At 45.4% G+C, this 27,558-nt stretch overlaps 1 protein-coding gene across 2 annotated transcripts in view; it reads right to left on the bottom strand.

The window, feature by feature from the left end:
* The window catches only part of LOC123750717 (NAD-dependent protein deacetylase sirtuin-2), a 31,649-nt gene extending 9,476 nt beyond the window's left edge, over window positions 1–22,173 (bottom strand). Inside the window, exons 1-4 of one of the 2 annotated variants that reach the window (XM_045732834.2) lie at window positions 22,017–22,173; window positions 21,365–21,579; window positions 13,673–13,775; window positions 2,764–2,990 (exon numbers count right to left, since the gene is read on the bottom strand). In XM_045732834.2, the coding sequence (XP_045588790.1) occupies window positions 2,764–2,990; window positions 13,673–13,775; window positions 21,365–21,579; window positions 22,017–22,134 (663 nt within the window). In that variant the 5' untranslated portion in view covers window positions 22,135–22,173. Of the gene's footprint in view, window positions 1–2,763; window positions 2,991–13,672; window positions 13,776–21,364; window positions 21,583–22,016 lie in introns of both variants that reach the window. The other variant, XM_045732827.2, reaches the window with a different exon arrangement.
* Window positions 22,174–27,558: the final 5,385 nt, after the last annotated feature.

Genomic DNA, 27,558 nt, shown 5'->3' with positions numbered 1-27,558 from the left:
TAGCAAGAGCCTATTCACCCCACCTTCCCCACTTGTTTGGAGAGAGGAGGAGAGGTAGCTTACTGCCTGCCATGGTTTGAGCTCCCAGCTCGGGACCAGATGTTGGCCATCTACCCAGTGACCTGGGAGGGAGGGCAGAGCACCTCAAGGGCTCACCCATAAATTCGAGTTTCATTACATTCAACACTAGTTTTCTGAGTGGGGTAACCCCCTTGTGGCTTCATGAAGCTTACTACCCACAGAGAAAGAAAACACATGGGAACCTCATCAGGGAGGAGGAAGTACTGCTGGAGTCATGACAAAGATGAGACCTCCCGGCCAAGAGACAAAGCCCAAAGCCTAAGAAGGCATCCACCGAAGCAGAATCGGTGGCATGAAGGTAGTGGCGGAGAGCCATCACTGGATGCCACACATCATGCATACCCTGACTGAATCAACCAAGTATCAGTGACAAAAGGACCCCTCTGTAAGTCAACTGTCTCGTTCTCCGCTAGGAAGGGAAGAGCTGGCTGTGGAAGGATGAGGATGAACCGGAGATCTGGGGAATTCTGTGTCAGGCCCAGGAAGAGGCAAGAAACCTGCAGAACCGATGTGGTCGAAAAGACCACATCGCTGGAAGCCACCCACTCTGACAGGACCTGAACCCTGGGAAGGGGGAGGAACCGACCAACACCATCTCGGCCATGGAAGATGATCCGAAAAGCCCATGAATCATGGGACCAAAAGCCAGGAAACTGGGACAGCCCCTCCCCACCTCCCTGTCAAAGGAGCAAACCGTGAAAGGGCTGGAGGAAACTACGAATATCTGGTGCCTTCCAAAAAGAGTGAGCTCAGTGCTAACCAGACAGAGAAGGACTGGCCAAGTGAAACACTTGTGACCAGGCATCTGACTCCACAGATGGCCTAGCTTGGCAACAGCAGGAGAATGACCCAGCTCTACCCTGCTGCCTCGAAGAACAAGAACGAAAACCCAAAAAACAGAAATGGTCTGAAATGGACCAACAAACCACAGTTGCCGCAGAAAGAAACTGAGCAACCACATCCTCAGGAAAGAGAAGAGAAAAGGGAGAGGCTGACAGGAGGGCAAGGGACCACACTAAATTTATAGGATGGGCCAACACACCCAATTTAGATAAGCGAGTTGGGTAGCAAAGAAGATGGTCACTACCTCTCAGAGCACAGGTGCATACAGCTTGGGAGCTCAATTGATGCAGCAACAGAGGATGCCAAGATTCGCTTCCCAGAGCACACCCATGTTCTCTGAGCCAATCGGTATGTAGCTCGAGGAGACCTAAGAAACACACGATGGAACACAAATGCAGATGACCGTGAAGGTCATGTGCCACAAGCACCACTGACAACAGAGGAACTGGGCATAGAGCTGCATGAGACCCACATCCTGATGGCTATCATTGAGAGGTGCAAAAGAAAGGCCACAGAAAAGCCTGCCACATGGTAAACACCTCACAGCAATCTAGTGTGTAAGTACAACAAAGCTGCACTAAGTACCAAGTGAGAACAAGGAATTGTCTGCCAGCCAGGAAGACTTGGGAACCTTGTAATTCAACCAATAAAGAGAAGACGACCAAAACCCAAGAAGAGAGAGGGATCATCAATGAGGCATAATACGGATCCCACAAGAGGTGCTAAAGAGAGCCTTCTAAGCCGCTGAAGGAGGGACCCAAAAGGAAAGAAACCTCTGGAAGGACGATTTTAATGTGCCCAATGACACACTGAACTGAACCAAATCATATAGGGGGAAGGGAGGATATGAAAACCCCTTCCCCCTGCAAATGGAGGCCCTCCTTAGAGAACCAGGAACCAAATAGTCAAATAGGACCCAAGAGCTCATATCTGACTCCCCTAAATACTGGAAGCTACAGTTAAGGGCCCTCCGCCACCTGGGGCAGAGTCAGCATCCTTGCCCACCACCTGGGATTGAAAAATAAGAGTCCAAGGGAGATATGATCACTCAAGGCACACACAGTTAGAGGTGAACGGTTAATGGGAGCCGGTCGGCCGAGCGGACAGCACACTGGACTTGTGATCCTGTGGTCCCGGGTTCGATCCCGGGCGCCGGCGAGAAACAATGGGCAGAGTTTCTTTCACCCTATGCCCCTGTTATCTAGCAGTAAAATAGGTACCTGAGTGTTAGTCAGCTGTCACGGGCTGCATCCTCGGGGTGGAGGCCTGGTCGAGGACCGGGCCGCAGGGACACTAAAACCCCGAAATCATCTCAAGATAACCTCAAGAATCAAGAGTACACACAAGGAGCGAGGCATAGATACACACTCATATGAAGCAGACATTAAAATACAGAACACACAAGCAACACCAGCACCTCAAAGCTCAGTCACTCGGAACCTGAGGTGAGTTGTGAGAACCTGGGTTGACCCATGACTATGGATCAAGGGAAGCAAATAGAGGTGTGTGTGTGTGTGTGTGTGTGTGTGTGTGTGTGTGTGTGTGTGTGTGTGTGTGTGTGTGTGGGGTGGTGGTGGTGGTGGTGGTGGGGGGGGTTCTGGCCCAGATATCTAGTGATTAAATTTGCTCCCATTTTAAATTGTTGGTGCTAATAGCGTATATGTATTTCGTCATGGCCATAACTAAATCTGAAGCACTTGAAAATGGTTATTTTTATTTTTCAGTGTTATTGTTTATTAAAATTGCTCATTTAATGTAAAATTTGGTTTAACTAAATTAAAAAAAAAAAAAAAAAAAAAAGATCGATGGCAAGCATTTATTGCCACTTGATTGGCTGACCTGCGTGTAGTGTCTGAGAAGTACTCCTTTGTCGTGAAGCAGGCGGACAAACCAGTGAGACGGTGTGGGGTTGAACGTACCAGGGTACAATTCCTTAGCCAAAACAAAGAAAGGCTTTGGATTGCTTTTAAAATATTCTATGTCAAAGATAGATTCTGGATACGGCAAATTATACTTCTCCAGATTGCTGTAAAGTCCTGTGCCAGGTGTACGAAAGTCGGGAATACCTGGAAATAAATGCACTATTTTTAGACATCTGCATGTTGAATTAGCACTTGCATACCCTTTCAATTTGATTCACTCTTACAGAAATGAATGAACTAACATAAAGGCTAACCATAAATTACTTAACAGTCCTTAATACTTGTCCTAATTTCCTCCTTTGGGAAGCCAACAGCACATGGGTAGTTTAAATGTGTTGCTTGTTATTCATTGGCTAGCCGAACCACGACTAAGCTGATGACACAGGAAGCCCGCATGTAAGCTGACTGGAGACTTTCAGCTTATCCATAATATGATGGCTATAGAGCCGATGGCTCAGGATCTCATGTCGTAGTGTATAACCTCCGTGAACAATTGACCCTGTATATGAAGATCTATAAAGTGGTGTGTGGCATGCTCATGTTAGGTCAGGTGTTCCAGGCGGTGACGTACTGTAGGGGAGGCGGGAAAACCTGTTTGTGACTCGGGTGAAAGTCACCTTAGTGAGGATCGGTGGTGAGCTCACCATTATAAGTGCGTACTCACCTAGTTGTACTCGCCAAGTTGTGCTTGCGGGGGTTGAGCTCTGGCTCTTTGGTCCCGCCTCTCAACCATCAATCAACTGGCAGTTGATTGTGTATTGTTGATATTTGTTGATTGTTGATAGTGTGTATTCACCTATTTGTGCCTGCAAGACTGAGTTCTAGTTCTTGGACTCTGCTTCTCTAGCCGTTGGTTGTCTACTGCAATTACTCCTGGCCTATTTTCCTATCATATCTGCTTTTAAAGTAACAAATGGAGTTAGCCTCTACAACCTGCTCCTTTAGGTCATTCCTTTTACTGACTACCTTTATGCTAAAAGAAAACTTTCTAACATCTCTATGACACATCTGAGTCTAATCCTTCCATCTGTTACCCCCCCCCCCCTTGTTCTATTTATTGTTATTAATTGTAAACATTTCCTCTGTTTCCACCCTGTCAATCCCTCTTAAGTATTTTATACATCTGTATCATGTCACCCCTGTCCCTCCTCCTTTCTAACATGGTCAGGTTTAGTTCCTTCAGTCTCTCTTTGTATCTTATCCCTCGCAGCTCTGGGACACGTCTCATTGCAAACTTCTGTACCCTTCCAAACTTCCTTGTATATTTCTTTAAGATGAAGGCTCCACGATGGGGTGGCATACTCTAAGACTGGCCTCACTTAAGTGGTATACAGTGATCTAAAAGCCTCCATATTCAAGTTTCTGAAGGATGTTCTGACTCATGCCAGTGTAGAATATGCAGCTGAAATTATTCTAGTTATATGAGCCTCTGAAGTTAGGTTTAGTGTTATGGTCACTGCCAGGTATTTTTCTCTAGTTGTTATAGGAAGGTAGTTTCCCTTCATTGTGTATTGGCCTTTTGATCTCCTGACTTCTGATCCCATTTCCATCGCCTTTCACTTGCTAGCGTTGAACTCTAGCAGCCATTTCTCGGACCAGCTCTGCAACCTGTTCAGGTCATCTTGGAGAATCTCTTACAATCCTCATCTGTTTCAACCCCCTTCATTAGCTTTGCATCATCTGCAAACATCAACTAATAAGACTAAACTCCTGCAGTCAATTCGTTTACATAAATGGGGAACAGTATTTGTGTGTGTGTGTAATGTAGGTCAAAATAGCACTCTTCATACCTCGCAGCAAGACAGAATCCACTACATGGAAGTCAAGACTTGGGCATGTCACAGGTGGAAGATAGTATACAAGTGGTTCATGCTTGTGTGAGTCTTTTTTGTTTGGTAAGTGACTGGGAACTCTAAAGCCACATTTTTTTTTCTTTTGCTTTTAGTAACCTGTCAAAGGTTAAGAATGTAACCTATTGTCCCACCATAGCCTTTTTTTTTTTTTTTACATAAGTATAACAAAGTAGTGTTTTTTGTTTTTTTTTTGTACACAGGAACAGGTGACTGCTGATTCCCATTAGCAGGCCGAGAGCTTTCCCATCCCATAGTTCATGGTAAGTCTTACCCACTAGCTTCCCTGGAATATGACCCGCCAATCATTTAACAACCAGGTATTCAATAACTGCTGGTGGACAGAGGTGTGCAGGATACGGATCTAAGCCAAACCGCTCGTGGGGCAGGTGCGTTACCGCTACTCCACCAGAGACTCTTGTGGTCTTCGTTCCAGGGAAGGTTAGGAAAGAGGTTGGGTGGTTATAGATGTTATGGCTCATAACACCATCCCAATTGATCTTCCTTGGCTGCCAAGGTGGGAGCCATTTGGCAGGACTGTTGTTCTTAACTAATGCCCGTTGATGTATAGGATCTTTGTACCATACTTGTATTAATGCCTATTGCTATTTCAGGAAAGAGCAATTGCAAAGGCTGTAGTTTTTTGTTACATCTCCATGTTTAGGTACAGGTAGCAAGTGTCATCTTGTCCACGTGTGACTATTGTTCATTTTGGTGTGTGTGTATGTATGTGTGTACGTATGTATTCACCTAGTTGTGTTTGCGGGGGTTGAGCTTTGCTCTTTCGGCATATGTATGTGTGTACGTATGTTGTGCCGCATTCCCAACACTGCATTCATGAGCAATCTGCCTTATTTGGCTTGGGTAATCTTTAATTATGCCATTATTCAACTAAGCACTTTTTCTCACAATAAATCACTAATATTACTCGCTGCCCAACCTGAACTTTCATGAAGGTATTAACTAATATGCTTTCAAATGTCTAAAATGCCATCAGTTAAGTGTAAAGGACATTTCATTCATATAGAAAGCTTACTGCATGGAACTGATTTGTATCCTTTGTACTGTGGACAAGTTTCAAACAGGATCCCTTGCAACCACTGCTCATCAGTGCAACCAAATTATAACAAAAATTAATCGGCTAGAAAAAGCCTCCAGCCAGACGTTACCTACACCCAGGCTTGACTCTTGGATCAAGACGAGCACAAACTCTTCATGACATAACACATCAAGTCAGTAAACCACTTGTTATTAATCTGGGGAATGAAGCAAAAGGGTTAAAGGACAAATCTGTGGCAGTCTTCTATCTCCAACTTTATAAACAGAGAGAAAGGGGCAACTGACAAAGATGTCCAGAGAAATGCCACACATGAGCAAGCCATTGCTATGGACAACAATCTACTCGGTCCACGACAAGGAAGGTATGAGCAGGAACCTACACAATTCCCTGCGGAGGATGTAAGAACAGGGCGAGGGGCTCATGAAGACAAGAAATGATGAACCTTTATATGCGTGGCTAATGCTCACCTACGTTTCCACTGTGACAAATTGTCTACATTATGACTTGGAATATAAATAAAAGTTCATAATCAATTAGGAAAGTAGATACAGGAAAGAGTGACCAGAGGTGGTTCACAAAATTGTGAACCAGTTAAAACAGAACCGAGAAATGTTTAACATTCTGATCCTCCATGGGAAACTACATGGAGGTAAGGTAATTATCAAAAGAAGGCACCAAACCGGGAAGGCTATGTAGCACCATCAAAGTGCGAAATAATCAGAGGGCGCTAAATATCACCAAGAATGCCAATACGAGAACAAAAACGCATAAGGCGAACGATATCAAAAGTATCCGATTCACCCAGAATTCTATCGAGGGACATGTGACCGCGAGGGACGGTCGGAAAGGAAGACACACGCTCGGCCTGGAAGTCAGGACATTCAACAAGTATGTGCACAACTGTAAGAGGGACAACGCAATTCGGATAATAAGGAGCATGGTGGCGCTCCATTAAGTGACCGTGGGTTAAGCGGGTATGACCAACCCGCAGCCGTGCCAAAGCAATTTCCCACCGCCGGTTACGGTGGTAGGAGGAAGGCCACGGGGACACACTACGTTTGAGAGTACGCAGCTTGTTACCAACCACAGAGGACCAACAACCCTGCCAACGGGCAAGAATGGAAGAATAAATAACAGGATAAAAGTCGGAATAAGGAATACTTTTACGGGAGATGGGACAAGAACGGATAGCTTCCTTAGCGGCAGCATCCGCACACGCTCATTGAAAGAAACACCAATATGGCTGGGAACCCAGCAAAACTCTACTGATTTAAATTTACTAGAAATAAGAAACAGCCAATGTTGAATCTCGACGACCACCGGATGGACAGGATTAAAGGACCCTAGAGCCATGAGGGCACTACGAGAATCAACTACAACCACAAAGGAGGAATGAGAATGAGAAAGCAAGAGATGAAGAGCATAGAGAATAGCATAAAGTTCTGCCGTAAAGACGCTAGCCTCTGAAGGGAGGCGACACATATAAGTACGGTCAGGAAAAACAACAGAGTAGCCCACACTGTCCGCAGACTTAGACCCATCAGTGAAGATGGAAATAGAGTGGGAGTGCGAAGAAAAGTGCTCAAGGAAGAGGCTTTTCAGAATAGTAGGAGGGGTAAAGGCTTTAGTAATACAAGTCAAGGACGTACAAAACTTGGGAAGGGGGACTCTCCACGGAGGTAAGGAAGGAACAATACGAGGAGAAACATTAGAAATATGAACAGAAAGAGAATCCTGTAAGCGAGATAACCGGACAGAAAGTGGGAGACAATGAAGAGGAACAGGAACCACAGGAGCAGGAAAAGTCAATGCACGACAGAGGCGAGAGGAAGGATGTTGGAAGGACCGCGCAAGATAGCGAAGACAGTAGCGATCATGGCGGTCCTGAAGAGAGAGAAAGCCAGTGTCAACATACAAACTAAGGGCGGGAGTCGAACGAAAGGCACCAGAGCTGAGACGCAACCCAGTATGGTGCAAAGCATCAAGACGGCGAAGAGTAGAAGGAGAAGCAGAAGAGTATGCAGGGCAACCATAATCGAGTTTAGACAGGACGAGAGAGGAGTGCAAATAGAGGAGCGTGCGCCTATCCGCTCCCCAAGAAGTATGGGACAAAACCTTAAGGAGGTTAAGGGCCTTAGAGCATTCAACTCGGAGGTAAGAGATATGGGCTGACCAAGACAAACGAGTGTCAAAGACTAACCCCAAAAGCTTCACGGAATCCCTGTACACAATGGGATGACCATAAAGCGACAAAGAGGGACGAAGAACGACATGCTTCCGAGTAAAAGTCATAGCACAAGTCTTAGACGCAGAGAACTTGAAGCCATGATCGGAGGCCCAAGACGACACGGCATCAATCGCAAGTTGAAGCCGCTGTTGAAGGAGAGGGGAATCATCACCCCGACAGCAAAGGGTAAGATCATCAACAGAGAGCAGAGAAGACGCCAGAAGGAAGAGAGGAAAGAAGACCGTTGAGGGCAACTAGAAAAAGAGTAGTGCTCAGAACACTACCCTGGGGTACACCCTCACACTGCTGAAAAGGTGCAGAGAGCAGTACCAAGTCGCACACGAAAGGAACGACGAGAGAGGAAGCTCCGGAGGAAGAGAGGGAGGTTCCCACGAAGGCCAAAAGAATGAAGTTGAGACAGAATATGATACTGCCAGGTAGTGTCGTAAGCCTTTTCCAGGTCAAAAAGGACGGCAACAACGGAGGTCTTCGCAGCAAAAGCAGTACGGATATAGACCTTCAAGTTCACCAGGACATCTGTTGTGCTGCGGCACTTGCGAAAACCAAATTGAGAAGGGGAGAGGTGGCGATAGTGCTCTAAGAACCACATCAAACGAACGATGACCATACGTTCAAAGAGCTTGCAGACACAACTCGTGAGAGCAATAGGGCGGAAGTCCTTGGGGATGACCCGAGAGACCCTGGTTTCCGAACAGGGAGGACAACAGCATCGAGCCAGTCTTCAGGGACTGACGATGACTCCCAGACCCGATTGTACAGGCTCAGTAAATACTGAGACGTGCACGGAGGGAGATGGCGAAGCATTTCATAATGAATGCCATCGGAGCCCGCTGCCGTAGAACCACAAAGGGCTAGGGCAGATTGAAGTTCAGAGAGAGAGAAAGGATCATTATAGGGAAGGTGAAGATAAGTACAGAAATTTAAAGGACGAGATTCAAGGAGAGGCCTACGAAGAAGGAAGGATTGGGGGAGATGAGAACCAGAACTAACAGGAGAAATGGGAACCCAGTTCGGTCGCAACCTGCAACGGGTCCGCCACAAGAGTACCATGAAGGCGAAGGACCGGTGAGACATCGGGAACGAACTTACCCGCAATCTTGCGGATACGCTTCCAGACCAGTGGAAGAGGAGTTTCGGACGTAACGGTGGAGACATAAGACTCCCAGCAAGCACGTTTAGCCGCACGGATGGTCCTACGGGCCACTGCACTCGCCTTCCAAAACAAAAGAAAAGACTCAACCGTCTGCCAGCGGCGATGTCTCTTCCAGGCTGCATGCTTACAGCGGACAGCCCGAGCACAGTCCATACTCCACAGTCCATACTCCACGTTCCCCGAGAGGAAGAGCGAGGAATAGAGTGAAGGGCAGCGTCAAAGACAGTGTCATGAAAAAGAAGGAGGGCGCGAGGGAGAGGTAAAACGGAGAGTAAAGAGGCGCCAGTCAGCTTCGGCAAACCGCCACCTAGGGAAGGAGAGAGGAGGGCAAAAGGAGAAAAAAGTGACAAGGATAGGAAAATGGTCACTGCCATGGAGGTCATCAAGGACTCGCCAGCCAAAATCTAAGGAAAGGGATGACGAGCACAGAGAAAGATCGAGACAAGAAAGGGAGCGAGTCTGAGAGTCCAAATGAGTGGGCTCACCAGAATTAAGAAGGGACAGGGAAGGAGAGAGGATGAAAGGTTCAAGGAGGCGACCCCGGGTGTTTGTCAGCACATCACCCCAAAGGGCATGACGACAATTGAAATCACCCAGCAGGAGCACAGGCTCCGGCAAGGAGTCTAGGAGGTGTTTAAGATCGGGAAGAGAAAGTGGGACAGTGGGGGGTAGATAAAGAGAACAAACTGTGTACCATCTACACACAAAGATACGGGCGGCAGAACAGTGGAGAGGCGAGGAAAAAAGTAAGGGGACAAAGGGAACATCGGAACGAATCAAGAGAGCAGAAGAATTATGGACCGAGGGGAGAGAAAAGAATAGCCACGGAAGCTACCAGGACGAGAACCAAGCATCGGCTCCTGGAGACAGACACAAAGGGACGAAAACTGTAAAATGAGAAGTTGGAGGTCAAGGAAATTGGCGTAAAATCCATGGATGTTCCACTGGAGAAAAGACATCAGCAAAGAGAGAGAGGAGAGCAACAGCGAGCAAAGAAGAAACAAAGGTGAAGAAGGAACACAGCACGCTAAAAAAGCAGAGTCAGGATCAGGGTCAGCGAAGTCAGGGTTAGGGGGGCATGGGTAAACTGAGTAAAGAAGGAGGGCAAGAAGCAGGAGGACGGATCAAAGGTGGACGAGCAGGGTCTGGAGGAGAAGGAAGGGGAGGATGGGGGGCAGAAAGAGGGGAGCGCACCTCAGCAAGGGCAGTAACCGAGATGGAACCAGGGGCTAAAGAAACCCCCACAGTAGGAACAGGGGGCACCACCACCGAAGCGGGAGGGGAAGGAATGATAGAATCAGAGAGGGGGTGAAGAAGAAAGCGAAGCTTTCTTACCGACAGGGGAGGAGGAAGGAGAGGAGCCAGGTTTCCGCTTCTGACTCAAAGATACAGGCGTCCCAGCAGCAACGTACTGGGCAACAGACTCCAGTGTCTCGATAGGAGAAGAAGATCGAGAGCGAGCAACACAACCATCAGGAGAGCGATGGACGTCGGCCCGCACAGTCAGGCAGCGTGCAGAGCCAGGAGATGGAGGAGAAGGACGGGAAGGAGGACTAGAAGGAGAGGAAATAGAAGACACAGGAGACGTGACAGACTGGGTAGAAAGAAGGGGAGCCCTAGACAGAGAACCAGGAGGGGGACCCTTCGGAACAGAACGGAGGGAAACAGGGGAGGTGGGGGTGGGTGTGTCCGGGTCTAAGGCTCGGAAGCGGTTGTGAGACTGAGGAAGGCGGGAAGGACGAGGAGAGGAAGAGCGCACCACGCGAGCATAGGAGACACCGGCGAAAGAGGGAAGACGATGAACTTGGCGCCGAGCCTCAGGAAAAGACAAACGGTCTCGGTGCTTCAAGCTGAGGACAGCCGCCTCAAGTTTGTAGCGAATACACGCACGGGAGAAAGTAGGGTGGGCCTCACCGCAATTGAGGCAGCGGGCCTGGGAAGAAGTGCACTCTAACTTGGAGTGACCCTCACTTCCACACAGGGGACAGAGAGAGACAGGACTAGAGCGTTTGAGGGTACCATGCCCAAACCTCCAGCACTTACCGCAGAGCCTCGGAGAGGGAACATATTCCTGAACGGAGCATCTGACACCAGCAAGAATGACAGAGGGCGGAAGGGACCTACCATCAAAGGTAACCTTCACAACCCTAAGGGGCAGACGGCGATGACCACGAGGGGGACGAGTAAATGTATCCATCTGGAGTACAGAATGACCCTGAGCCTCGAGGATATGCTTGATATCCTCGTGGCAGTCCTTGAGATCCCTAACACCGGTCGCAACATGGTGCGGGAGGAGAACAGTGCCAACACTGGCATTCAATCGGGCGTTCTTCGAGACCCGAACAGGGGTCTCGCCAAGGCAGGATAAGGCGGCCAAGCGGGCGGCTGCATCCTGAGAAGGAGCAGCAACGACACGGGTACCAAGACGAGTGGGGTTGAAGGTGATAGAGGCATCCACGGAATCGACAAGATGCCTATGAAGGGAAAAATCATCAGGAGGAGTTGAATCCAAAGGTTGGAGGTCAAAGTATTTAGTCCATGTATCAGGACCAAACAAAGCATGGAACGAAGTAGGATGGGAAGGGAGCATACGAGAGCGGCCGTGTCGGGGACGGCGATGAGAACCCTTAGATAGAGACGGGTCGAAAGGTGCAGTAGTCACAAAGGATGGAGCCGTGCAAGGGGACGAGACAGTCACCACAGCAGGCTTGGGGCTTGACCCAACCACAGAGGAGGGAGGGGAGCAGGGAGGAAGAGTCCGGTCTGGGCCTAAACTGGGTCCCGTAGCGGGGGCTACAGATCCCGGTCTTCCAGGACGGTCCGACTCAGGGGCCTGGTCGCCCACCCCATGAGCCTGGGTAATAGAAGGCAAGTCGTTATCCATACAGCAAACCAAACAAAAGAGATGGGACCTGGAACCACGGGATACCACCTACCAGGGCAGCCAGGGAGGCCAAGCGCGGGCCAGTGCTGGAAGGGTGTGTCGTCCCCAGCGGTGCTCCCCCTTTTCAACAGGGGAGTCCTACTACTTCGTTCATTCTCCCACACTGGTGCTAAGACCCCAGTCCCCCTATCGCCCCAGCCTGGACACCCAACCATCCACTCAGGGCGGTCTCTCACAGGCGACCCCTCCAGCGGGTGGTCCGATGGCTCACAAGGCCCCTACATGGTGCCCTTCAGCACGTACACCACCCAAAGAGGGGGAAGGAGAGGGGGCACGGGCAACCCACACCGGTCCCAGGGAGGTGTACGTGAGCCCCTCACCACGGCAAGGAGGCACCACGGAGGGGAACTACATGGAGTTTGCATGTAGTTTGCTTCCCTCTGGACGGTAGAGCGACAGTCTTGCTTCATGCAGGTCGACGTTCAATCCCTGACCATCCAAGTGGTTGGGCACCATTCCTTCCCCCCAGTCCCATCCCAAATCCTTATCCTGACCTCTTCCCAGTGCTATATAGTTGTATGGCTTGGTGCTTTCTCCTGATAGTTCCCTTCCCTTCCCTAATGAATGAAACTGATTCTGATTGAAGCCAGGCTACAGAACACCGATACAATCCCTCTCCATCACTCGGTGCAATAGAGCCCACATGATATTAGCTTTAGTAGACTTGGGAGGGCTCGGTCACAACAAACCACACTTGAACAAGAAGGCTTACCCTCGAGTGGAATAATTCTCTTCACAAGTTCTCTATTGCTTCAGCACCTTTCTTTAGTTACAACCTGTGTATGATATCAATATTTCTTTATTAACTACCTTCCCTTCATTTTCAAAGATGTGTACAGTTCGCTTCCCATGGCTGCTTGTCCAGAACTGCCAAGGATTTGCTTCGAAGTTCTGTCACAAAGTTTGTTTCTTGCAAGTGGAATTGACTGATTGCTTGAGATACCAATGAAACTCAAGTGCTGCTGTGGAGTTTGTTAATGCTGGTTTATCCGTTTTCAACCATACATGGTTTATTAAACCTTACTCGTATTAATGATATGATAAACGCATAAATGCGTTTATGACTTCTTTGGTTATACGGTTCTTTACCTTCCTTCTAATATTTTTTACACCTTTTCTGGAGCTGAATGACCCATGAAAGTGTGAAGCTGGTTAATGATTGAAATGCTAATAGTCAAATTCTTACAAATGTTTAAATCCCATATGGTGCTGCTATTAGTATACAATCCATCATCACACCACAGACACTCACGCATGTACATATTGAGGTATTTACACAGGAACTGTACAAACGTCCTCAACAAAACGTAAACAGCCCCCTTCTATGTAGAGTGGACAGGTTTAAGACTTAATATAATACATACATTTTCTAGTAAACCATACAATCTGTATAAATGTCCATGGTGAGAATGGTTTATAGTACAGCAAAGCAAAATCGACTCTTATCTCTGACTACTCAAAACAAAAATTATAAATATATTCAGTAAATCAAAAAGTCTATACTTTAAAAAGTATAAAGATTTCAGACTAATTTGTAGTGATGTTTAAGTGAAAGTCCCACAAAGACTAACCTGCAGATGTTGATATGCCAGCTCCTGCCATGGTTATAACATTCTTGCACTGTCCACTCTTGATGTATTTCACAACACCTTCAATGTTTACCTCTTCCAGTACCTGGAACACACAAGTAAATGGAATAAGAGAAAACGTAACATTAAAGTTGACATTAATCACTCATAAAACAGGAAAACCCTTGATTACCGGGTAATTAAACATTTATTATTAAAACTTCTTCCATGTGTGGCTCTGATATTTGAGTCCATGACACTAAAATGGAACTTTTGTTCAACAACAAACAGAACATTGGAGTGGTAGTAATAATTCTTTCAAGTTACATTACAATTCATCTGAAACTGTAATTGTTGACCCCTCAACTTTTAGTCCAAAATACCTGGCACTGAATGCAAGGAAATGCATTTTACTGGTAGAACCCCAATGGCTCCCAAAAGCTACCTTGTTGAGATTGCTCTTCCACTGCTGGGTCATATCAGTCACAGGAGTTCTGTTTGGCCTACCAATTCCAAGAGTCAGAACCTTTGTCCCCCCCCCCCCATCCTCTCACAGAGGCACAGGGAATAAGTGACATTTCCCCACCTCACAGGGAAAGTATCCAAAAAGTCATTGAGGTTTTACAGACAACTGCAAGGATCACAGAAAAAGCTCTGAAACTGCCAAACAACTCTGCAAACAATTCAAACAAAACAGCTGGTTCACTCAAAATTAGGTTGAATGTGCTAGTGCCGATATCCGTCATCTCTGAATTGGTTCTGGAGCCATTGAAGAACCTACTGAAAAAAAACGACAAACGTGCACTGAGGAGAGGATTCGGGAAACCATCGGGGCTCTACCAGATAGAGGCAAATCATATTTATATCAATTCAATATTGGATTTTTGGGAAAGCCACTTGGCAGCTTCCTGAAGCTAAATAACCACAGTTAAAAAAACATGGGATGCAGCGAAGGAGGTGGTGGTTCTACTTCTCCAGGGAGCAGGAAAACTACCATGAACCGAGACAAAGAAAAGATCCCAGGCCAGGAAACTTGGCTCAAAACAAAATAAATGACCAATTTGGACCAAGGACATTAACCAAATACCAGGCTGCCAGAACCCTGTAAGATTGCCAAAACCCCCCAGCAGAAATATCAACCCAGGACTTGTCAAGTTTTCTGCCACTAAAGCAGTGTACTGTACTTACAAATGTTGTTGGCCCAAGCGCAGACCATAGGTTGGCTAGACTTAATAACACTGCAGATGACAGGATTAATGCGAGCCTTGGAACAGGGACAAAGGAAGCAGGGTCAGCCAACAATGCGTCAACCAAGACAGACCTGGTGGCCCACAGGTAGCAGTGAAGAGCCACTACTGGACACAACAAATTATGCACCCTGCCTGGACCAACAAAGCATCAATCATCAAAGGGGCCCCTTCAGAAGCTACCAAACTCATTCTTCACCAGAAGAAAAGAGCAGGCCGCTGATGAACAAAATGCCCACCAGGGCCAAGGAAGCAGAACCTCCCCCCCTCCCCGCCTTTGGAGAACGCATAAAGCTTCCGCACCCCTTCAGAAGCTACCCGACTCATTCTTCGCCAGAAAAGAAGAGCAGGCCGCTGATGAACAAAGTGCCCACCAGGGCCAAGGAAGCAGAACCCCCGCCTTTGGAGAAGAGCAAGAAGCTTCCCCACCCGGCAGCCAGAGGCAAGAGCTAGCAAAAACACTGCCATGAGAAAGACATCTCTGGCCAAAGGGGACAAACCATGAAGTGAGAAGAGAGAGACATTGAAACCCTGACAAGAGACCAGGACTAAGGAGGAGCATGAGCAAGTCACAGGTGAAAAAATCCACGAAACAACTTGCAGAATAGTACCAAAGACATATTGACGCCGAATACAAGCAACAGTGGCTCTGCATATGCTGAACAATAAGAAGCAACAAAATGAATGCCAGGCAACATCATACTATTGCCATTGAAGAAAAAGACAAGTTGGATGCTAATAATCCCACTACCTGCTCGTCATCCAAATGGTGATACGTAGACCCATGTCAAAAACTCCAGATGCATAGAGCAGAGGTGGTCATACCAGTGAGGTACATCGCCAAGCTGATGTACTGACAGCAGCAGAACCACACAATACATCCGGGTTTGGATATCAGGCTAGAAGAGTTGGAAACCATGGCTGTGCTAGCCATCAAGAAGCCTGAAGGATGACACTTCTTGAGTACAACTCTAGACTGGTAAGAACCCATAGCAACAATTGAACCAGGGGCTGAAAGAGGTGCACCTCAACCAGTCCAGTCAAAAAGCATGCACTGCAAGAGCCTTGTGATTGGGGGAAGACCCGCACATAGCAAGGTGCTGGTATCATGCTAATGCAAAGAGGTCCACCTCTTTGGACCTCTTGCAAAGCAAACAGAAGAATGCATCATCAATGGTCTACTGTGGAAATGGAACAAAATAACCCATTTGTTTGAACGAGATAACCCATCTGTGAGAACACTGGAAACACCCTAGATGTGAACTGTGCAGAGAATCAAACACCAAGAATCCAGAAGCTTCATGAAGCATTCAGCTCCAAAGGAAAGCCCCCTGCGGTTCAGGCAATGAACAGCAGCAGTCAGAATGGAGCCTAGAGGAAACTGAATTCTCCTCAGGGCATGCCACATGGACACAAACTCCTGCACAGTACTATTCACCTGAAAGAACAGCGCCAGCCACAGATCCTACGAGGCCTGGCAAGCATTGGTCATGAAGCCCAACCCAAGAACTGAGGCATCTGTGAACACATTGAAAAATGAGGGAGGATGATGCCACAGAACTGAACCTGAAGAGAAGGCTGGCAAAAGTCCACAAAAGGGCAGGTGGGGCCTGTACCCACCATTCCTGGCAACTGCAAAATGGGCAGAACCGGAAAAACAAGTAGAATGCCCAGAGCCAAACCCTGCCCAGCAGGAATACAACTCAAGAGACACTTTAAGCTCCTCGACCAACCATTCTACCAACTGACAAGTTGCCTGGGGCAATCCAACACCAGACAGTGATGAAGCTGCAGGCAGAGTAAAGCCACCAGAGGAAGGGACAGAGATGCTGACTAAGATTCCCAAATGAGGCCCAGCCAAATTCAAACCTGGGAAGGAACTGACTTCTGCCAGTTCATCAGGAACCTGAGCCTCACAAGCTGAGAAAGTGCCGCTTATGTGGCTTGTTGACATACGGAGTGACTGCGAGCCCAAACCAGCTTCATTTTCCATGAACCTTTCTGTTGTCTGTAAAGCTTCACCGACTTTCTGGATGCTGTCCTCATGAGGTGGCAGATTGTCACTTGCTCCCTGCACTTCTGTGAGGGGACCAAGTTCTGGTTCTGGCTCTGGTTCCCAGTAGGTAAAGTAATTACATCAGTTGCTGGAGTCTTGTTTAAGTGTAGTTACCTAAGTGTAGTTACAGGATGAAAGCTATGCTTGAGGTGTCCTGTCTTCCTAGCACTCTGTGTCGTACAACACTTTGAAACTACTGATGGTTTTGGCCTCCACTACATTGATTAACTTGCTCCAACTGTCTACCACTGTTTGCAAAAGTGAACTTTCTAATGAACAAACATCAACTTTCTAATGTTTTTTGGCAGCTTTGTTTAGTTAGCTTAAATCCATGACCTCTTGTCCTTACAGAAAAATTCTTGAATCCTGGAACTATATAAATTTTATAGATTCCTATTACTGTTTTGTGCATAGTGATCACATCGCCTCTTTCTTCTGTCTTCTAGATTTGGCGTATTTAATGAATCTAACCTCTACTCGTAGCTCTTGTCTTTCAGTTTCAGAACCCATTTTGTTGCATGTCTTTGCACCTTTTCCAGTTTGTTGATGTGTTTCTAGATGTATGGGCATCATACAACCACTGCACATTCCAATGTTGGTCTCACAAAGGTGGTGAGAAATGTGACCCAGTTGTGGGGAGCAATCTCGGCAATGTAGCTTAAGGGAGCACCGAGGGGCTTCCCCAGAAAATGGACTGAAAAATGTGAAGATTAGACAAGAATACAACAGTGCCTTTAAATTTCTTCACCACCACCTACCATTTTCCCAATCACTGGAATATTTTCATGAACTCCCACCCGTCTTGTTTTTACACTAGCCTCTCGTCAAAATAGCTTACTCTTTTCTGTAACGTTTTTTCACATCTTTCCCATGCTTCTTATTCCTTTACATTCTTTCTGTCTAATCTCTTTACATACTATACCAATTACTCTTATCATACTTCATCTCTTTCTCTCTCTCTTTCCCCTACTACTTGCATCCACAGAATCACCTTTTCGTCCTCGAAAAGAGGGGGGTTGCAAGAATCACCTACTCTTGCAACTTCCACGACCCACCGAGCACAATTCTACATTCGTCACATTATTCTCAAGGCGCACTCCCACTTTACTAGTCATTTCACCCAAAATAATGATTCCATAAGTTGACCAGACCACACACTAGAAAGTGAAGGGAGGACGACGTTTTGGTCCCTCCTGGCCCATTCTCAAGTCGATTGTGTCGACTTGAACGTCGTCGTCCCTTCCCTTTCTAGTGTGTGGTTTAGTCAACTCCTCGTCTGCAAGTGGTTCCATAACTTCTTGGTATCAAACCAATTTCACTGTCTAAACAACTCCCCCATCAATTCGAATGATTAATTCTCTCACTTATCATCACAATCACCCCGTCACCTGAACCCTTTCAAACTAAAATTTCACATGCAAGGGAAGGGAACTATCAGGGGAAAGTGCCAAGCCATTATGACTATATACACGACTTGGGAGGGATCAGGATAAAGATTTAAAGATTTGAGGGGGGGGGGGGGGGGATTTCATTGTCATCTACTAACCTTGACTTATTAAAATATCAAGTCCATCCCAACCCCTCTCACTCCTGCTCCTTTAATCCTTATCCCATTCTCACTGGGTAAAAATACACAAGATATTAAGGAAGTGAATATGTAACATACTGCACTTAATTTCAAATAAATAAATATATTCAGTAAATAGAAAATTTCTAAACTTTAAAAAATTACATTACAATATTTTACTGAAGCGAATATATTTAAAACAAATTTAGGATAAGTACATTCGCAGGAAATGCCAAAACCTAAATATAATATACTGTATATATAAAAGAAGACAAAAGCCTTAGCAAATATTGTCATTTCTGGGGGGAGCCCCGTCGGCTCCCCGGAGCTATCCCAGGCTGATATGCTAATGTCAGACTTTGGCATCAGTCATGTGTATGGAGTTCTTAGGCCTACCGGGGACCACGGCCAGAACTGGGCCCCCTCAGAGAGGCAAGGGGAGCAATGGCCTATAGAAGCCCCCGTGTAGTTGGAAGCATTCTGTGTCTGCCATCGACCGGAACAGGCACCCAGAAAGGTAAGTGCCCCAAAACAAACCCCTATTCTGGTTAAAATTGCTACCAAAAACCGAACTAGTGGATAGAACTCCCCAACCGAAAACAAGCAAACTAGTGTGACGTCACACACCGCCGCGCCGCTGTCTGCGAAGCTCCCCCCTCCCCGGGAGGGTGAAGGGGGAGCCCCAGACCCCCCGCGCCGGCTACCCACACCTCAGTTCTTGAGGCTGATGCTATAGGCGATGGTCGTGTGCTCTGGCTCCGGTGTCGCTACTGCACTGTGCTTTGCGTGTGGTGTTGGTTTTTTGGGTGCGAGAGCCAGGAGTTATCTTCAGTACTCGGGCTGCATGCGCCTAGGGCTGCCTTCCCTAGGTGCCCTGTAAGTACTGCCCTTGGGGCTTGGGGCCACCTTCCACAGGCTCCTCGGGGTCTGCCTCTGCTGGTCCGTTTTACCTTTCGGTTTTTCGGCTGCCTGTTGGGCTCTTGGGTGTTCTGTTCTCCCTTGTTACCGGCAGGTAAGAGGCAGTTTGCACTGGTAGGGGCGCAGGGTGCTGCTCAGCTTGTATTTCCCGACATCGCGGCCGGCTCTATTCCTTGGGGTTCGCTGTCCTCTTGCTGGGTTTTGTTTTTCTTTTTGTTTTTGCCTGGTGGGGGGTTCTGTCATTTTCTTCAGTTTGTTTTTGCCCTTCCACTGTTCTCCTCGGTGGCGCCCCCTGCTAGGTCCCCGTGAGTGTACACGTCCCTGGGGTTCAGCTTTAGAAGTTTGCTTGGTAGTTTTGGGCGCCGGTTTGCAGCACCCTGCCTGGGACTACCTGAGCGCGAGTCCTCTTAGAGTAAACGCTCAGGACCCTGGGAATCCCCTAGGGGGCGCGTGGGTCCGATGGATGGACCCCGGAGTCCCCACTCGCTGTGTGCGAGTTTGAGGGTTGCTCGGTCCCCTTGTATCGGGGTGACCCTCATTGTTTTTGCCTCTGCCACGCTGCCTGTTGGGTCGGTGATACTTTCGACCCTGAGTCCTGTGAGTGTTGCTGCTTGCTTGTGACTCAATTTACCCAATCCTCTGATGATTCTATTCGGGTACAGGCGGCGCGTGCGTTGCAGTCTAGGTTTCGTCTGTTGCAACGCGCTCGGTTGGTTGCTTCCCCGGATGCCCCGGGGCTGCCCCGCTTTGCTTTTCGAGACCCGGACTTGGGGGTGGGGGTCGCTTCGATCCTGGTTCAGTCCGCACCTCCTCGTCCTTCCCCTGTGTTGCTTTGGGTCGGCGGTTGCAGCCAGTTGTCTCGGCTTCGAGTTGAGGAGTGAGCGACGACCGCCTCCCGGGTAAGTCCCTCTTTTTTCTGTCTGTGGGTAGTTAGCTCAGGGGAGCCGACGGGGCTCCCCCCAGAAAACCAGCGTTGAATGTAATAAAACGCCATTTTCTGGGTGAGTCCCGGAGGCTCCCCGGCATCCCTCCCTCCCTCCGGTCGGTGGTTTTTCGCGTTTTTGACATCCAGCCTCAAGAACTGAGGTGTGGGTAGCCGGCGCGGGGGGTCTGGGGCTCCCCCTTCCCCCTCCCGGGGAGGGGGGAGCTGCGCAGACAGCGGCGCGGCGGTGTGTGACGTCACACTAGTTTGCTTGTTTTCGGTTGGGGAGTTCTATCCACTAGTTCGGTTTTTGGTAGCAATTTTAACCAGAATAGGGGTTTGTTTTGGGGCGCTTACCTTTCTGGGTGCCTGTTCCGGTCGATGGCAGACATAGAATGCTTCCAACTACACGGGGGCTTCTATAGGCCATTGCTCCCCTTGCCTCTCTGAGGGGGCCCGGTTCTGGCCGTGGTCCCCGGTAGGCCTAAGAACTCCATACACATGACTGATGCCAAAGTCTGACATTAGCATATCAGCCTGGGATAGCTCCGGGGAGTCTCCGGGACTCACCCAGAAAATGGCGTTTCATTACATTCAACGCTGGTTTTTTTTTACACAAAATTTCTTATGATATTATTTTCCCATAGTAAAAAGAGATGTAAATATTCAAATAGAATTAAGAGTGCACTGTACATTATATATAATTAAATACAGAGAAAAACTAATGGTAGTTTACCAACTCTTGGCTTTTTAAATTTATAAATAATTTGAAGTGCATAAAGCTTTTTTTCAAGTGACTGAGAGAGCAAATTTATTTATTGTATCAACGTTACTTAATCATAAAATGTATATTAAAACCATTTTGGATCAAATGACAAAATTCGTCATGAAACAAGTGTCAAAATTCATCCAATATTTTTTAAATAAAAGCAGTCGCCAAAAATGTTAACGTTCACGTTCATATGGAAAAACAACCAAAACTTACTTGCGGTGTGTCTGCACCTCCACTCAGGTGAAGTTTATTCATCAAGAAATTCTGAAGCATACTCATGAATCCTTCCTTATCTTCCTCCCCCTCACTCCCATCGTAGTCCTCATCCTCGTAGTCCTCATCACTGTATTCCTCATCACTATCTTCCACCTCCAGCTTTGCGCTGGGGTCTCTCATCCCACCAATAGCACCTTCACACTCCCCAGTTCCTGCTGCAAGAATAGTTTATTGTTATCTCTCTCCCATGAACCTAACTCACTCAGCTGTTTCTAATAATACTGTACAACATTTTATAATAAAGCATTTTATTCTTGAAAGAACACTTACATTTGAAGATATTTCTCATTGGAATAAATCTGTATTCAATACACTTAAAAAGAAAGTTGCCATTAGCAATATTTATGACTTATTTCATGGAAATGTCATGTCAATTACCTTGATAAAATCTTAATTCTGTATTCTATGGTCTTGCAATTCCCTAAAAATTGGCAATTTCTGAAATATTAATTCTTAATCCTTTCAGAATTGTATATAAACTTAACCTTCACATTGACGGAAAAGGGTTGGAGCAAGGATGTCTTCACACATCTTGATAAACAAAACCTGTCATGTTATATACAAACTGCAATACATGTACAATACTCACTCGCACTTTCATCTTTCTTTTCTGTAGGAGCATCCTTCTCCACTTGGCCTTCTGCCACCTTGGGGGTTTCCTTTTCAGTTGGCTGCTCTGCAGTCTTGCTTCCTTCACAGTCGGCCATTGTTACACACCTTTAGAGATGAGAAATCCCTAGGATTAAGCTTAGGAAATTTCGTATACATATGTCACAAATGGTATAATTGATAGAGAGGTAGGAGAAAGCAGAGACAGTTTGCCACTGTGTCCTAGTATGTCCATCCCCAGAAACATACAGAACTGTAGTCCGCAGGCAGATAACAGTGCACCTGACTGATATAGGAAAATGCTCTTCATAAATTCCCTTAGCTGATTTTTGCTTTTGTTTAGCCTATTGCATGTAGCAAAATAAGTATACAGTATAAATGCTTTCCAAAACATGTATTCAGTTGCTTATTTAGCATTCATTAAAGCAAGGTAATTACCTAAGTGTAATTACCTAAGTGTGAGATGACAGGATGAGAGCTACGCTCATGTGTCCCGTCTCCCTAGCACTGTCATATAACGCTTTGAAATTACTGTACTGACGGTTTTGGCCTCCACCACCTTCAACCAACCACCACCTTCAGGTTTAACCATTCTGATGCTATTCAATTGCAATCTGGCAAAAAATCCATGCTCCCTATCAATATTATTAACTTTTCCAAATTGTGTAATGTTCGACCAGGTCCGCAAATCCGTCTCTGGGAACGGATTCCATTTGAAAAAGGAGGTAATGCATCACTGTATATGCCCTTTCTACTGCAACTCACCGCAGAACTTGTCTTCTTAAAATGTTTATAATTTGACCACGAAGAATGATCAAGGCCAACAATTACTTTGAATCACATAGTTAAGCTGTTTCCTGAATGGAACATAAGAGTCTTGACTACATTCAAGCTTAGCATCACATGTAGTAATGTAGCCTGTTGACCAAACCACACACACTAGAAATTGAAGAGATGATGACGGTTTGGTCCGTCCTGGACCATTCAGTAACATAGGTTTATATAAATAAGGATGCACTTATAACATTATTATATTATACATAAACACATTCATTGATCTGGTGAACAGGCATCTCAAGCATGAGAGCCCAATTAACCGCTAACACGGCTCCAATTGCAATCTGCAATTACCTCCCGTGCTCTAATCTCGATAAATATTTTTCCCCACTTAATTTGTGAATTTTTTTTTAGCTAAGCACACCACAATGTAAGTCTTTGAAATATCTGTGCCTTTTAAAAGTTAAGAGTCACTCCTATCTGTCTAAGAACTGAACAATAAACTAAAATAATTAGAGAATATAATTTACAATACTTATCAAGATATGTTGCATTGCTCCACTTAAGCTAAGGTCTTGAAATGTCTCATGGGCATTACAGCTCTAATTTGTTGTCATGATAGATTTTGGTAAATTTAAGTGTAATACAGAGAACTTGAGCCTGATGTGGTACACGGAGAGACTCCCTCTTCCTGCCCTGTGCTTATAGCTACTATAATTACTTTGAATGTAAAAAAAAAAAAAAAAAAATAATAATAATGTTGCTCTGAAAATAATTCAGGTTTGCACTAGGCCTAGTATAGTATATGTATGTATGAAGCCTAATATGGTGCTTAATAGACCTAAGATTGGTTAAGTTTTACGTTTGGTTAGGTTCTTTAGTTACTGTTTAACTTATCACAATGCCATTTGAAGTATTTCAATTGTATCAAATATGAATTTTTGTTGATGTATAACTGATCAGTTTAGTGCATTCAACCCAATACATATATTTTTTTAACACAAGTGAGTACTGTACAGGAAAAGACTATTACTGACTCCTGTTAACAGGCTGAGAGCTTTTCCTTCCCATAGCACATGGTTAACTTTACTCTGTTAGTTTGCCCTCAAACATGACCTATTAATTTGTATCAAGTTAGGTACCAAGCTAGTGCTAGGTGAACAAGGGAGAAACGTTAAGGATTGGCATCTAATCAATCCTTCCTGACCAGGACTCGAACCCAGACCAAATCACTTGCAGGACAATTGCTTCAGTGTAATTACCAAAGTAATTACAGGATGAGAGCTACACTCCTGGTGTCCCAGCTTCCCAGTACTTGTCTTTCCAGGAGTGCGGGAGTGTGTGTGTGACCACTGTGACATCGGCGCATGCCTGTTCTAAGTATCTCTTTGGAAGATATTTTGAACAAATATCTAAGTCCCAGTCTTAGTGGTCTAAGTGGTCCCGGGTTCGATCCCGGGGGCTGGCGAGAAACAATGGGCAGAGTTTCTTTCATCCTGATGCTCCTGTTACGTAGCAGTAAATAGGTACCTGGGAGTTAGTCAGCTGTTATGGGCTGCTTCCTGGGGGGGTGGAGGCCTGGTCGAGGACTGGGCCGCGGGGACACTAAAGCCCCGAAATCATCTCAAGATAACCTCAAGACAGGATGTATCTAAGAGATAAAACTTGTTCCATCTCTTTTGGAGAATGGGGTGAAATAAAAAGCAGTCTATAGTGTATCACCACAGTGTAGCTGGCTAAGAAAGCTTTCAACAGATACAATACTGAAGACTAAGAAATAATGTATGTGCAGTCCAAATTACTTTAATTTATTATGACTATTGTATTGGTCATAATTATCAATTCATGTATTATGTATAATGCTCATCAGTGCAATACCAGTCTATTTATTGCATACAGTAGATATTTGTTGCTCAGTGATCCCTGAAATGCAGGAATAATTAAATGTCATCCACTTAATTAAAAAAAAATAGTGAAAATGCTTCTTACTTTACTCTGTTGTTGGTGTAGCACATTATAATATTGTTATCAAAAGCCAGTTTTCCCACCACTGCCCATGCTCACATGAATCCTAGTGTATGTCCATACAACCTTATTTACAATTTGCACTTTTCGTCATTTCACAAGAATTACTGTGTGTGCGAAACCTAATATACATTCCCTATTACTGTACAGTCAAACTGATAGCCATGATACAGTTTCATCTTGGAAGCAGCTTCTGCCTCATCTGGATCAGTGCTATTTGTTTTTTTAATATGAGATCTTACATTCTTGTAAAGCCACTAGCACTCATAGTATTTCAGGCAGGTCCTTAATCCAAATTTTCCCCGGAATACGACCCACCTAAACGTTTATCGAGCAGGTATCCATTTACTTGCTGGGTGAACAGAGGCTACAGATAAGGATTATCATCCCTGGCCAGGATACAAACCCAGGCCAAAGTGCTCGCAAAGCGCTGGGGCAAGTGTCTTTCCACTATACCACGGGGGACAGCATGGGATCTTTCTTTTCTCAGCTAAGATGATGTAGCCTAGATAACATGGTGTTTATGTGTTTAATAGTTACAAAATATTTTGAGTGTAGTATACCCAGAGGTATGAATAATTACTATATTGTATCAACAACATAGTTGATATATTTAAAGGGTCCCGGTAGTACTGTACAGTCGTCTATTTTCAATCGAGAATTCTGGGTTCAAATCCCGGTCGAAACAGAAATGGTTGGGCACATTTTTATCACCTAAAGCTCCTGTTCACCTAGCAATAAGCAGGTACTCAGGAGTTAGTCAGCTTGTTGTGGGGTTGCTTCTCTGGCGTGGTCAGTAATTCAAACGGGAGGGGGGGGGGGGGTTTTGTTCTTCGATATAGTTTAATGTGTATGAATACACGCTGGCTGCCTGTTCCCCGACACAATGCATTATTAAATTTTTTATTGGACCTTCTAGGCACATTAGCAAGACAATGATTAATACATTGGATATGGTAGTGCTGAAGACACCTCAATAGACTGTGAACTAGACACTGTAGCGCAGGCATGTCAAACGTGTGGCCCGAGGACTGCATGTGATCCCTTGCAAGCTTCCGTTACTGAAAGTTATGAACTCGGTCGAATGATCACCATGAGTTGGAAATCTTACGGTGAAGGAGATTTTGTAAAGCAATGTCTTGTAAAACTGGCTCATTGTATCCAGAGAAAGCACACTTATTCAAAGATATTTCATTAACCAGGAACACAGTTGCTGAACGGATTGATTATATGTAAGGTGATTTTAAACAACAGTTGAAGGCCGCCTAATCAAGATTGAGCATTTTTCTATTGCTATTGATGAGACCGTTGATATCACTGAAATAGCACAGCTTGCGGTCTTCATCATGACCTATGACAGTGAATTTAATATTATAAAGAACTGCTTGAACTGATCACCATGCATAATACTACAATAAGCTAGGACAGCTTTGAGAAAGTCGAGCAGGTTCTACATGACTATAGTTTGGATTTGAGTAAACTTGCATGCTTATCTACCAACGGTGCTGTGAATATGGTGGGCAGATATAATAGTGTTGATGCCAAGTTATGAACAAAAATAAAAAAACTTGCATCCAGATTCATCATCTGCACATTTTCACTGCATTATCTCATCAGCAAAATTTATGTTCAAGGATTTTAAAATTGGATCATTGCTTAGTTTGGTCACAAAGACAATGAACTATATCAGAAGCCGTGCTCTCAACCACCGCCAATTCAGCCAGTTGTTGGCATATATGGATAATCAATTTACCAATGTTCTATTCTACACAGAAATCTGTTGATTGTCATGTTCACAAAGTACTGAGAAGATTTTATTTGCCAAGACAGAAATAATTGTGTTTTTGGAGATGAAAGATCAAAACACAGAGGAAATAAAAGATGAAAGTTGGCCCCAGGATCTGGCTTTTGCTGTGGACATCACTGCACAATTAACCGATCTTAATTTGAAATTAACAGGTAAAAACAAACTCATCACTCAGATGTATGGATGATATAAAGTGCTTCATTACAAAACTAAGCTTATGGAGTGTCACAGTTGTCAAATGAAATCTTAGTTCATTTTCCTACTTACCTTACCTTGAGGTAAGGTAAGGTTCACAGTCCTAAGTGCAAAAGAGCCGAAAAAACGCTTCCAATACTGAGTCTGTACTTAGCTTTGCTAAGTACAGACCTTAGCAAAGTACAACAAAGTACAACTTAGACTTTGCTAAGTACAACACTTGCCCTACTTAGCTTTGCTAAGTATAACAGTCACCTGGAATTGTTATCAAAGGAATTTCAGGAAAAATTTTGTGATTTCTCATCTTTTGAACACCACTTTACATTATTCTCAGCACCATTCACCTTTATATTGCCAAAGGCAGGAGAAAGCTGCAGATAGAACTATTAGAAATGCAGTCAGATTCTACACTCAGAGCAAAGTATCTTATTGTGGGGATACCTGGTTTCTTATCATACCTTCAGGAAAAGTTTAAAAACTTTAGAAAGTTTACCACAAGGATTATGGGAATGTTTGGTTCTACCTATGTGTGTGAACAATTATTTTCCTTCGTGAAATCAACAAAAATCTTCTCAGAGAACAAGGCCGACTGATCAACACTTCTGACTGATCAACATTTGACTGATCAACACTTCTGACTGATCAACATTTGACTGATCAACATTTGACTGATCAAACACTTCTGGACTGATCAACATTTGACTGATCAACACTTCTG

Source organism: Procambarus clarkii, chromosome 4 (genome assembly GCF_040958095.1).
Source record: "Procambarus clarkii isolate CNS0578487 chromosome 4, FALCON_Pclarkii_2.0, whole genome shotgun sequence".
NCBI lineage: Eukaryota > Metazoa > Arthropoda > Malacostraca > Decapoda > Cambaridae > Procambarus > Procambarus clarkii.
Note: the sequence above shows the minus strand (reverse complement) of the source record. Positions and strands in the feature narration are given on the sequence as shown.